Source organism: Pseudonaja textilis, chromosome 3 (assembly GCF_049901715.1).
Source record: "Pseudonaja textilis isolate UNSWEBS1 chromosome 3, rPseTex1.2, whole genome shotgun sequence".
NCBI lineage: Eukaryota > Metazoa > Chordata > Lepidosauria > Squamata > Elapidae > Pseudonaja > Pseudonaja textilis.
Window position 1 is genome coordinate 150,573,040 of NC_141992.1, and position 14,362 is coordinate 150,587,401.

Genomic DNA, 14,362 nt, shown 5'->3' on the forward strand with positions numbered 1-14,362 from the left:
TGATGGAACCAGTTTTGACAGTGATGGGATTTGTGATCCAAAACTGAACATAGAAAAAGGATTTGCTACTATCTTTTTCCAGTGGTGTACTGGGCTAGAGGTGGAGAGTATGCAGCTCCTTCTGGGATGTACAGTATTTTGTGTGTTATTGGCTGGACTTATATTTATATTCTTGTTCTTTATTTTTTCCTCCACTTATTTTTCTTGCTTTTTTATTTTTTATGTTTATTTTATTGTTGTTATATTGTGAACAGTTTCAAATCAGCTAGTAGCTAAATTGAATGAATTAAGTTATATATTAAATTAAAATTGAACTGAATGATAAAATTAGACTAAAAAGCATTTTCTAAATAAACTACTTTGTGGTGACCAAAGAGAAATGCTGATACTACATGACTATGTCATGCCAGTATGTCTATGGAAAAAAGGAAAATATTAGAAGTCTGAAGTCAGAGAGAAAGATTGATGACTGGGAATTCTGGAATTATCTTTGGTTTAACAAGATCAAATGTTGAATTCCATGGAAGGATCTAAAAAACAAAGTTACTGTGGAAGATAACTATTAATTTTATACAGAAAGAATATGTTTCCTATATGGTACAGATACAAACCAAATACAGGTAGTCCCTGAGATGCAACCCTAATGGAGCCTGCCCATTAGGGTCATAAGTCAAGGCTGATATAAAATGGATCACTCATTTTATGACATTTTTACTGTGCTTGTTAAGTAAATCAACTGGATCATTAAGTGAACAAACATTGGGTTTGCTGTTTGCTTTGGTTCATTAAATGACCTTCACAATTGTTAAGTGAACTGTGATGGCATGGGGCCTCTGGAGAGAACCACTGCTGTCTGCCCATCGGCTGTTCTAGCAAGGCAAGGTGGCTCTCCATCTTCAAACGACAGTGCCTCCAGATAAGTGCTTGGACTTAAATTGGGATAGGCAGCTGAATTTCCCAGTGTGGAGCCTCCAGACAGAACTTAATTCAATTCTATAAGATTTAGCAGAAACGTCATGCCAGATGTCAACAATTAAGAAAACACAACCATTCTGCTTTATAGATCCTTGCAACATATTTTCTAAAAGGCATATGTTAGAGTACAAGATGAAAAGGCTATCACAACATAGTCCTTTCTAGAGTAATCTTAGTGTATTTATTTCTTTGCTTAGAAACAACCAAAAGGAAAGATACGTGAAGAAATAAGAAGGAAATTATCAAAACAGCAGGATTTTTGGGGGACTTGGAGAATGAAATGTTTATGAGCAGAAGAAGCAGCAGTCTCTGAAGAGATATGGATGACAGGGAAACATGATGAAATGCATGCAACAATGTTATCACACACATTTACATGCTTGTGTCAGAAATTGAAATGTATAACAGTGGAGTTATTGGCTATATGTGATTGGAGACACACAAGGAATTTGTCACCGGTGCATAAGCTCTCAGTGTACTTACTGTATATACAAGCAACAAGTGATAATCATCATAAAATACAATTATCATACATCATAGATACAACACTCAGTGATTGTCATAAGTTACTAAAGCAATCAAAATAAATCATAATAGGATACTAAATAAAAGCAATCAACAAATATAATGAGATACAATAACAAGTCATAAGAATCTAAGGAAATAGGTGTGTATGTGTTCCATACATAAAAAATATGGAAATAGGTGCATGAGAAGAAGCACATAGACCTTTGAGGAAAAAAAATATTTTGGTCAGTTGCTTCTTCTGAGAGCCAAGAAGCAGCTCATTGTCATACTGGGATTGTGACACCTCCCTTAAGGGATGTAAAGTAGCCAATCATTTGCCTTTATTCTAGCATTGTAGTTTTTTTTGCTCAAGGAAACAAAGCTAAGAGAGACAGGTTTGTCACTTATACTAATTTTATTTATTTCTACAAAATATTATATGCTGCTTAGACTCAAGGCTGTCCTTAATTAACCGACATTCACAACTTACAATTCCCCCACAAATTAATTAATCAGCCTTCCTAACTAGTAAGTACATGGCAGCTCTTAGACTGCTAACACCAAAGATACAGCGGAACAGACTTACTCAAGAATCTTCCAGAAGGCTATGCGGTTTAGGATATTTCGCACCTCAAGAGGTTAAATGTTCCAGAGTACAAAGGCAGTCATTAGAGAAGGAAGGTCATTGGATGCCCATGCATTTCATTCCTGTGGAGTGGGAATTCTCAGTGGCTGATCCCTGCATGAACGACAGTTTTGCTCACAACCATTTTCTATCCCATTTCCTTGTTTTCGCATAAAGTATATAACAAATGACTAATACTGCTTTGCACATGAATATTCTAAAAAGCAAGTCATCTGAATTTTTATGGTTACATTTCAGTGAATTTTTATGGTTACATTTAAGTATGCTTAACAGTGTTGGACAGGGGTCAAAATATTCTAAATTAATTCAGCAATTCATTTTTAAAATGTTTTCATGAACATAAACTGCAGATCTAATCACATCTACCCTACCTACCAGAGCACAAAGGCAAGGAATGCTGCAAATCCCCTCTAGGGGCAGGCCAGTCAGAGGTGGTATTTGCCGGTTCTCTGAACTACTCAAAATTTCTGCTACTGGTTCTCTGAACTACTCAAAATCTCCATTGCCAGTTCTCCAGAACTGCTCAGAACCCGCTGAATACCATCTCTGCTCCTAAGGAGGTACTATCTATTGGGACCAAGAAGGGCCTTCTCTATGATGCTTCATTCCCTTTGAAACATTATCTCCACAGAAAACAAGATTAGCACCCAAGTTTGACACTCTTTCATAAGGCTCTGCAGACCTGGTTTTGCCAACAGGCCTGGGGAAACCAGAATAGGATGGGACCCATCAAGTGGCTTATTTGACTGATTATTGTCTTCAGGGAAGTGAGGGTTTATTTCTTTTTATTTCTTTATCTCTGTAAGCTGCCTGGAGTCATTAAGAATGAATTAGGCAACCATATAAATTTTCATCCATTCATCCATTCCATTAATTCATAAATAAACCCTTGAATTTGAAGCAGGAACTTGCAATGGAAATTTCTCTTTTTCCACATTATCCATTTGTAGCTAATTTTTAAAATAAAATCATTGTATTATACTATATTACAAAGTTAGTATCCCAGGTGATCACTAAAATCTTTGGACTACTAAATAATATTTTATATTGAAATCTGTGGGTTATAATCTGGTTACATGAACATAGAGAACTTACTTGTTACTTGTTCAGTGTACAAAATACTTTTTTGTGTCATTTTGAAAATACCAACTACAATACTTTGCAATGCAAAGTACAGCCTTGTATTCACCTTGTTGTGAATGTCTACTCCGTGTGTGATTAAATGCATCTTCATATGAGAAGCTCTCAAGTTCCTTAGAACTCATTGTTATATAATTTTTTCCCTATTCAACTTAAAATTGCCTTTCTTTATGGTAATTGTACATGATTTCATATCCTGCATTTAGTAGAACAGACAATAGCTTGTGGTTTTTTTGAGTAACAATTGTCAAGTACTTGATATGTACTGTCATATCTAACATTTAATCCTTTATCAGGATTAAACATACCTAATTCCTTCAATTTATCCTTTGAATGTTTTTTTTTTGTGTGGTACCATCTTTATTAATCTTTGTTCTGAATCTCTTCTATACTTCAAGTTTTAATAGTCATTCTCATTTCAATCCAAATTTTTGAGAGATAGGATTCTTTGTGAGCTGAACATAGCTGTTTTTGTTTGTCACAGCACCAAATCACCATCTTTTTCCTCATCTTCTGGCAAGGAGTACTTTTTTCTCCACTTCTCCGTTCCTTAAGCTTCCAATTTTTTTTCTATCCAGTAAGATTTGTTGTGTCTTCCTATTAAATCTCACGGCCAATTTCTTCCAACAAAATCTGAAAACACAGTATATAAATCCATATATCACTAAACTCTTACCATGACCTTTAACTGGGCAAAAACAGTGTGGTAACTTTTCAGCCAAGGTATTTCAAATGGGCTTGCTTACAGAATGCTTCCAAAATCTGGGAATCGTGACTCCTAAGGGAATGAAAGCTATGGCTGGTTCAGCGCTATTGGCTGCTGCTGCTGTGCTACCAGGTTTTTGCAATCACATCTTTATTTTCAACATTCTGACAATTTCCCACTCACAATCCCTCACTCCTTCCCCCATCTAGCAGCAGCCACTTTCCTGCATATTAGAAAGGAATGGGATGGGAAGGGAAGGGGATAATTCCAAGATTCTAACAAGGGAACCCAGTGCTAAAACCAAAAGAAAGTTGGAAGATGTTCCTGCTGCATTGGTTTTTTTTAAATGTGGCATTTATCTATTTCCTGCTACATTGCTTTTTTGCTAGCCTTTGGTCATTCTGTTTCTGTTTAGTTAAGGAAATATCTCTAAAACAATGACCCCGGGGGCACAGGATGTTTAGTACTTTCCAAATCTCTTGCCATGCACTTATGTTCATGCAACTTTTCTTCAAGCTCGTAAATTCTCATTCTATGTTCTCTTTATAATCTTGAATATCAAAGTATGGTCCCTCATTATTCTACTGCTTAATGAATCTTCTGGACACCAAATTGTTTTTTTGCTTAGCAATGCATTATTTTCACATATTTTCACATGCCTCTAATAATTAGGTCACCATAATAAATTCCTGTCCATCTTGCAGTTCCTGCAAGTTTTGTTTCCTCACTGTTAATATAAATGCTTTTGCTTCCTCTTTTCTGTTGGTAGCTTTCCGGTGGACACTTTCATTCTATGTCCTTATTTTGTGACAAAGTGTTTGCTTTCCCTGTTTACTTGTTCTCCACCCAGGCTTTTGTTATCTGGATATCGAACCAGTCTGCAGCTGGTAGTCCTACTGCATTAAGCAAACGTGATTTTTTTAAAAAAATACCATGGTTATTTAACAAGCCATAGTAGGATAACCAGTTCACACATAATTTTAATAAGCCCTCTAATGGTATAGAAAGATTTGTGAACAAGCCTTTGTGTTTTTCAGGGTATGAGGTTACAGATTTTAACTATTTAAAAGGTAGTATGTTATTATTTATGTTGTACTTTTTGCGCTTATGTATTTATTTAAATAAATTTATATGGCTGCCCAACTCACAAATACAGCTCATGGCAACTGATAAATAACAAAATAGCTAGTGAATACAACATATACTAGCAGTGTGGTTTCATTTATTCTGACTGTCTCCATGCATGGGAAAACAACTTGGTCTTTAAATCTTTCCAAAAGATGAGCAAAGTTGGGGTCAACCTAGTCTTAAATGGTATGGCATTCCAGAATGCAGGGACAGCTTTGAAAAGATGCTTTAAATTGTTTTATCTATATTTGTATGCAGTATTTTGACATGGGAAGAATGCAAACAGACAGGCAGGTTTTAATCAAATGAAGGCAGGTGGACATAATTAATGTATTATGATTTTTAATGAGTGTTCTTGGACTTTCATAAGAGTTTTTGAAGCTTTATTATTTGTTCCATTTTAAAATATTGCAATATGGATAGTTTTTAATGATATACTAAACTAACCCCACCCACACCCTTCTTCTCTGGGATAGGTACTACAGATTACGTGCTACATAGAACAACTTTCAAATGGCCCATGGTAAGATCGTAATACAGAAAATGTAATACCATACCTGTATCGGATTATACCAGATGAATCTGGAATTTTCTTCTTTTGTAAGAAGAATTATAACCATAGTAGTGCATAGTTTAAAAGTTTGAGGTAGCAAATGTAGCAATCATTAATTGTCATTAAGTCAATTGTTTGAGATGAGACATTTTTGCTGAAAACTGGAGGCAATTTTGGGCAAAAAAAAATACCATAAAATGTGGTGACATGATTGTAGGATGCTGCAAATGATTGTAAATGTGGCCCAGTTGCCAAGCCCCTGAAATGAAGACACAGGACCGCAGAGAGGGCCCAGCCATTGGAACTTCAGAGCTCAGTCGTAAGTACCTTTGGCGGGTCCATTGTAACTTTGACTGGTTACTAAATATTTTATCCATATTATAGATTACAATCCAATATTATTGTCTCTATATGATAGATTAGAAGCGGGTAAAACTATTTGCTGCTCTATAACATAAGCCTTATTTTACATTTAGCCTCAAAATTTCATTAAAATTTCTACCCTTGATTTATACTTGCAATTGGAGGACAAACTCCTCACTACTGGTTTTCATTATACCACGCCCTTATAACATTGCCTTCATTCCATTTCCATGCTACAACTGAAGCAATTTTAACTATTCCTATTTTAAAATAGTGCTCCCCCTTTTCTCCCAATGCACTTTTTGTCAATGGGGAAATGGCATATCTAGTAATTTTCATCGTTGATGTAATATTGTGAGATGTAAGATCTGCCCAGCTCCTACTGACCAATTTAAGTTTCTGAAGGCACATCCTCTGTTATGATCTCTAAGAATTATCCTCCATAGCCATCTTTGCATGGGCTAGGGAGGGTAAGTAGGTAGGTGGCTTCCACAAAGGAATCTACCTAAGTGATGTCTGCCAGGCTCTTTCTGGTACATTAATAAGGTAATGTAGCCTTCTTATAAATATTGGGTTCATCTTTTTAAAGAGAACTGCACCTGTTTTGTAAATAAGGATTTCATGTCCTGTTGAAAAAGAACTAGATCTATTTTTAAAAAGTAGTGCTTCTTTAAGAAAAGGCTAGTCCTGTGCTGCAGTTTGATATAAACTAGAAGAGACAGACAGGTCCTAACAGTTGTCTGCAACTGGTTCTGCCATAGCAGAGTACATTAGACCTTTTCTGCTATATAAATATGGCTGTATTTTTTTTAAACTTTGGTCTAATTCCTGGTACTGCTCTTTGACAACAATAGCATGCCTTTGCCACATTACCAGATGGAATTTGTTCATTATCAACCACTCTTTCCTACTTACCCCCCACCCTCTTCCATGCCTACAACTTGTTTGCCAGTTATTTGGACAGAGATTTAGCTTTCATAAGAATGCTAGACTCATAACCTGACATAGCATAGGTACAGAACAATAAGGGTCTGCAACCTTTTAATTAGACAACCTGATATGCTACACCAAGCACTTCCCTATAATTGTTCATCTCACATCAGACAGAGTGATTGGTGGCTGTTTTCCTGTTGGCAGGTGATGCATGGTGGAGGACTCCACCAATTCTTTTCTTTAAAGTATTGTACATTCAAACAGTAAGGATAGCAATAGTCATCAGTTCATTACTGTAACAGAACATAGCTAGCAACTGAAGCAGCAAATTTTATGCCAGCATACTTTTCTGTAGAAAAGAAAGAAAAATATCACATTAATGTGGTCATATGACACTTTAATGCTTTATCCTATAAGATTTCAACCAGGGAGCTTCTATCTGACAATATTTCTGACCATTAGGGTATAGCAGTTATTTTGCTGTCAAAATATTTTCTCTTAAATCTCAGTGTACTTGTATATGAGCCTAAGGATTCTTAATATTATGTCTTTCCTTCACATAGTAGTTTGCATTCCAAACCATAGTTTCAGATAATTTTTTGTACAATTTCTTATACTGCCAAGAGATAAAATAAAGCATGAATTTGCTGCATTGTGACACCAATTCTGAAAGGTAGTTCTTCATAGAATGACATCATAATGGTTTAATCTATTTATTGCTGTGCCAGACATCAATAGCTCCATTTGCCACCTTATAAACCACAGGGGTCACCTACAGTTAAAACAGTGAGTTCAATTTTATCATTCCAGTTTATTGTTAGTTAAGTTTAATGCAGAATAAATAGAACACAGGAAAATAGTACATCATAATAAAAAGCTTCTAAGGTAACCTAGATAGGAGTTAAAAACATCCAACAAGATGAAGCCAGTGACCACTCCGATAATGCCAAGAGAACATCTGCTCACAAAGGGGGAAAACAAGTGTCTGATCCAAGAAAGAGAAAGTATGTAAAGGACACTTAACTAACAATCTTCCAGCTCAACTATGAAACGGTGCCAGTGCCCACCAGGGCCGGAAAGACGAACACCTCAAATTTCATGTCTTTCAATCAATTTGAAGGGAGACAAGGGGGTGGGGGGGAGACAAGGTCGGGTCCAAGTCAAGTGATGCCAAGCTCAGGACAATAGCTGGGCCCTGGGAGGGGCGCGCCAGTGTGCCATGTGGCTTTTTTTTCGTGCGGGGTAAAGCCTTTCATTCCGCATTACCGATTCCGGCTGGGCCTGTCCGGCCGGGATAAACCGCTTTTGCAGGGCTGCGCCCGGCTCAGGCGGCTCTCGAGGCTGCGGTGAGTCAGTCGGAGGAAGAAAGGTGAAAAGCAGAGCCGCTTGGCTTGTCTGAGGCAGGCTCGCCCGCTTGCCTGCCTTCCCTCCCTGGCGGAGGCGGGGGCAGCCGTTTGTGTCCGACTCAGACCCCTCCCTCTCTGGCTCGCTCGCTCGGTGTTAGACTCTCCCGGGGACGCCCGGAAACGCGCCTGGGCCCAAAGGCCTCAAGCAAGCCGTCTTTTCCCTCAGCCCTCGCTCCTTGGTGCCCTTGCGGTTAAATGTAGCCCCTCGAACCGGGCGGGGAGGTTTGCAGGAACATGGCGGGTAGGTAGCACCTCCCTTCCACCTCAATTACCCCCCCCGCCCCATCGTCCCGTTGCGAGAGCCCCCTCCCTCGAAACAAATAAGTCCCAAAAGGAAAGGCAGCGGCGCCTTAAGAGACTCCCAAGCAACCCCGATTTGGGTGGGGTATCTGGGGCTTCTCCGCCCGCGTTGCACGGGGTGTGCGCCTGTGCGGAGCAACTATAGTGAAAGTGTGGGGTGTTTTTTTTTTTCCCCCTTCTTTTGGGGAAAAAACAACAACTATGCGGCTCGCTCGCGTATCTCAGTCACCGTGAGGTAGGAAGGGCTTGTGGGATTTGTTGGCAGAGGGAGGCGTCCCCCTTCCGTCTCTTCCCTCGGAGTGTGAATGTGAGGAGGGGACGAGGTGTGGGCTCGGGTGCCAAGCGGAGCTCATAACGAGCCTGGGGGTGGGAAGGGCGGCGCGCGGAGTCCCTCGGCGAGAATTCACGTTGTCCTTTGTTTTGTCTTAATCCGCCTGCCCAGATCTGTCGCTGCTCCAGGAGGACGTTCAGGAGGAGATAGACGGATGTGAGTATCCGCCGCTGCCGCCTTCCCCCTTTGCACATGGAAGGCCCTCCCAGCCCGGCTGCTAACTGGGGAGGGCCGGGGGCGGGCCCACTTCCTTCTCACCCGGAAACTCTGGGTATCCCCCGAGTCTTGAAAGAAATGGGGAGAGGGAACCCGTCTCTTTTCAAGCGCGGTTGGTTCCTTGGATGAAATACGGGAGGGGCAGAGGAGTATTGTTGACCTCTCTTAATGTTGTTTCCGTGAATGGAGGGTTTGAAATCGTGAGGGCGGCTCAAGTTGCATTGTGGGAGGAAGTAGCCAAGCTCAGCTGTCCGGGCTGTTTCCCCCATTTGAGGGCATTTAGACGTACTATATGGCTTGCAAAATTATCTGTGGGTGCCTCTACTTCGTAGGCAGGCCGTGAACTGAAAATGGGGAATGCTATGAATTTGATGGGTTGGTTGGGTTAATAAATACTATGGTTGCTACTAGTCTTTTGATGAATGTGATGTGGTGCTTCTGAGCTTCCATTGTACTACTCGTTCCTTTGAAGGGAGTTGTTTATTTCTTGCCACTGAAGTTGGTTTAAAGTGGAAATACAGGAACTGATTTTCTTCCGGGTTATGTTTATATGTTTAATTCATCCCTCGACTGAGGTTGGCTGTATTCGTTTTTGGGCTAGTTGATGCAGTGAAGAATAGTTTACTTTCTATAAATAATTTTTTTTAAAATGCAGTAATGTCTTTGACCTTAAGTAATATTCATCTAAACGGTTTTCTGGATATAATAACTGCTTCTACAGTGCAAACAGAAATAATTCTTTATGTACCCAGAATCTACTCAGGAGAGAGATAGAAAGCTTAGTAACAGAACTGGGGTGGTGCAAAGCAAGGGCTGTACAGAAAAGCGGGGTGTCCAGCAGTTCAAGTAAATATTTATTTGCATTGCATTTATATTTTGCTTCTATTTTAGAAAAAAGTGCAAGTTAATCTCTATTTTAAATAAATTTGATGATGGATTTCTAGTTGGGTGGGGGTAGAAGGGATTTCCTTCTGAGGCTTGCTGCCAATTGGAATTACTATAATTAATACAAGAAATGTATTTACTTAGAAACATAAGTGGTTGTATTTACACTGTCTATAATTTGGCATATTCTGTTAATTCCTGTAAAAGTGCGAGTATCTTTTAAAAAGAAACAAATATGCTAGTAGTCCATGAAACAACTTTGTAGCTTTCCCCAACCTATTTATTTTCATGACATGTTTGGCCAGAGATCATATAATTTTGAGCCAGTACTCAGGATGGTAGCGAATTATGGGAATCACGGTACAATTCATATGAAGGTAATTATTATCAGTCAGGTGTGGAAGATCTGTGAATTATGCCTCAGAGACCTGAACTTTTTAAAGTAAATTTGTGCATTCAGTATTTTGATGAAACTTTTTTTTTTTAAAAGGCTGCCATGCAGGAAGGCTTGTCCATTTGAACAGTATCTGATTCATTTTGAATCTGGCTAACAAAATGTGAAATCTCAGAAGACAAAACAGCAAGATAGTTCTATAGTATTGTGTGTTGTTCAGCCAGTACTCATTTTAATCCCCTCAATTAGCCTTTATTTGTTTTCTGGATAAGTGAACATTTATTTTAAAAAGTAGAAGTTGTAGAAACTTAACATTTTCCCCTCATGTAAGATTGCCTACAAGGAATACAAAGAATTATTGGATATGAAATATAGCAATTAGCTGTGCAGAATATCAATTTTTTAAAAGAATTATTTGTTTTAATGATTGACAGGTACAGGGCTTGGCAAGCATAGATTGAGTACCATATATTGGCCTCCATAGACACGAATGGAAATCCTTGATATAATGGAAAAGTGAACTGACAATGAAAAATCAGAAGTGGTTGTATTTGAATTATATATATTGCCAATAAAGATGTAAAATAGTTTGATACTGTTTATTATAAAATCTTTTTTGAGTGACTCCAATGCCATTGCATGGAGACAAACATGGTGTGTAATTATTTCCTGGCCATTCTTAGATTGAATAAGTGTGTAACAGTTTATCTTGCAAAGTTTCTAATTTGTAAGGGCAATTTTAGGGGAAAGTAAAGTTACTTTCTAATTGTAAACAATGTTTTAGCATTCATCTTGTGCAACTGAATTCAGAGAAATATTTAGAGGATTATTTTGTCTCTTTGCTAACCCATGAAAGTGGCACTTGCTGTATGAGCTTTTATGCCTTTACTTTCTTGATTATTAGAGTTACAGTGCGAAAATTTTATCAAAGAGGACTATCTTTTAATGAGTGCTTGACGTGTTTGAAATCTATATTAGCTTCATTTCCTGTAAAAGTCATCTTTGTGCCAAAGTTCTTCAACTGAGAACACATTATTTCTTGTTCTTACATGTTTTATTCTGAACATTGTACTCTGTGTGTTCCTTGAGTAGTGCAGCTGTCTTGGCCCTCTGTACAGAGGCTATAGAAACATTCATCAAAATACTTTATCTGTACTCAGAGATTTATGGATAAAGGTAGAATCTTTACCTGGCCATAAGTGAGGCAGTAAATGCCAGTAAATTGAATTGCATGTTATAAGTTGATCTCCTACTAGAGACTGGGTATTTTAGCCTAGAATTTAATAAGTAATTTTTTGTGTTCCTAGGTGTGGCTTTTCATGCCTTAGGAAAGAAAAAGGCTAAATTGTTCTTTACTTTTTTATTTGAGAGTTTGTACTCTAAAATTACTTTACACAAAAACAGTGGCCCAATTTCTAATGTCTAAATAGTGTCTAATTAGACTTGGGGTTGTATTCCAGTTAGTAATTTTCCACCTTCTATTCCTCTATTAATAATCAGGATTATCAAGGGCATTTTGGTTTTTGTTAACCTTTTTTTAGTTTGGCTGGCTCTGCCAGTAATTTTCAAACAAACTGGAAAACAATTCTAAGGAAACTGCTGCCACATGGGCTTTTAGCACAATTTCTAATATACATGGTCTATGAGAGGATTAGAGAGATTCTAAAGAAACATATTTTGGATGCAGAATATTTAATTTAGGCAGAATATACAAAAATTCTAAATCCTGAAAACTGATCTCTGTTGGGAACCAGTTTGCTACCTTACCATTGTAACTATGTCAAAATATTAGAAAGTATTTTACAAGGCATTCTTTTTAATGAATACATTTGCCCTTGTGGTTCTGGAACCACTGGAATATTAAAATGATAGGTCATGTTTTCCATTATTACACTTTTTACGGAGACAAACTACATTAATTTTATTTTGTGGTCATTCAGATGATTTTAACATTTGTCAAATAAACAGCTGAATAGGATTTACAACATACCTAATTTTGTATAGTAGTTATAAAGACTAGAAAGAGAACCACTATTATTTGTAAATAGATTACACAACTATTGTGTAGTTCGCATACTGGCAATTCTCCCTCTTGAACCATTCTAAAGTTACTACATTTTCAGCCCAAATTATTAGTAGTTGTTGGATTGGATATATACAATTAATCCATAATTTAGGAACAGAATGAAAAACAATATGCTAAACTATAGCTGAACTTGAATTCTTGAATTTCAAGGTTAATATAATTGCCATTTTGAATGTAATACAGAGGTGGTATTCAGCAGGTTCTGAGCAGTTCTGGAGAACCGGGAGTGGAAATTTTGAGCAGTTCAGAGAACCAGCAAATACCATCTCTAACTGGAGATTTTACACTCTCCTTCCTCTGCCGCGCCCATCAAGCCACCTCACAGAACTGGTAGTAAAAAAATATGAATCCCACCAATGATGTAATAGTATATAAATCTTTGATAGAAATATTGAACTCAATTACCAATACTCAAATGCTAAAAACATAGCTAGCCTTTGAAAGAATTAAAATACTTTTAAAACAGCTAAACTTTTCTAGCTAATTCGTTTATTATAATCCTTGGTTAACATTTTCCCGTTATCCCTAAAATCTTGTGGACTATTATATTGATTCTCCTTTAATAGGTATTGAATGAATAAATTGCACAAAGTTTTCACATTCTTGTTTATGCAAATACCTATGCTACATTTGGAATTACTTCCCATTTTAAAGCTGATACCTCTGTAGTCAAAAATTCAATTTAGTTCCGGAATATAACTCCTGCAATACTCACCTATATTTTTTGAGAAAGAACTACCGTGTTTCTCCAACAATACGCCCCCCCCAATAGGAAGACACAGCATATTTTCTAGGCATATAATGAAATTAAGCCCCTCCCCCCAAATTTAGGCCTAGTTTAAAACATGCAAAATTGGGGGGGAAGTCGGGGGGAACTTGCCATTAGGAGTGCCCCACGGGCAGCTACGCCTCACCATCAGCCGCTCCTAACACCATGGGGGAGCACGGAGGGCTCCCTTACCACTCCCTTACCCGGGTCAGCAGGCGGGCAGCGTCGGCGTGGATATCCGGCAGCGTTTCAGCCGCTTCTCAGGCCTCCATAGCTTCCACAGTGGCAGCAGTGGCGGGAACCGTGGAAATTATGGAGGCGGCTCCCCCACCCAAGAAGCGGCTAAAACGTTTCCACAGTTCCCACCGCTGCTGCTGCTGTTATTGGAGATGGCGCTGGCGAGAGAGGGACAGCTGCAGCTTGGCCTGGGCGCTTGGAATGCAGGAAGGGGCTGAGCACCGGGACTTTTGCGAACTTGCAGAGCCCAAGGCTGGAGCACCAAGGATAGCAGCAGCAGAGACGCTCGCTCGGCTCTTCTCACGTGCACCCAGCCGCTCGGGATTAAACCAAAATGCAGCGCGTGGTGCTCCCAGGTACCTCAAAATGTTTTTTTTTCCTGTTGTTACGGGGACGGGGGGAAAGCGGGAGCGACTCAGATGCTGTTGGAGACAGCGCTGGTGCGCGCGGGGGGGGGGGAATTAATTCACCCCTGAAAAGACGTCCTAGCCATTCTTTCGGGGCTCAAAAAAAAAAAAGGCCCGGCCTTATTTTGTGAGAAACACGGTATGTCACAAAGGAACATATGCAAAGATGAATATAGGCAAGACTTTCAGAGACACTGCAGCAAGATAATAAAATCTTAAGTACATAAGTATGGTTTCCCCAAAACTGTAGTTAGAAACCTTGCAGTATAAACTACACTAAAATTCTGGGTTATTTCATGCTTTCGTTATAAAAATATTGATTTATTGTCAAGAAATAAGTACTATTTAACATAGTGGTGTGAAATAGAAATTTCCAATGC

General features: G+C 38.6%; 1 protein-coding gene across 5 annotated transcripts in view; it reads left to right on the forward strand.

Moving 5' to 3' along the window:
* The first annotated feature begins 8,303 nt into the window (after positions 1-8,303).
* Positions 8,304-14,362, forward strand: part of PPP4R1 (protein phosphatase 4 regulatory subunit 1) — a 41,368-nt gene continuing 35,309 nt past the window's right edge. For 2 of the 5 annotated variants that reach the window (XM_026699394.2, XM_026699395.2), the window contains exons 1-2: positions 8,304-8,598; positions 9,100-9,144. In XM_026699394.2, the coding sequence (XP_026555179.1) occupies positions 8,592-8,598; positions 9,100-9,144 (52 nt within the window). In that variant the 5' untranslated portion in view covers positions 8,304-8,591. Of the gene's footprint in view, positions 8,599-9,099; positions 9,145-9,259; positions 9,317-14,362 lie in introns of those variants that run through there. The other 3 variants (XM_026699396.2, XM_087931058.1, XM_087931057.1) reach the window with 3 other exon arrangements.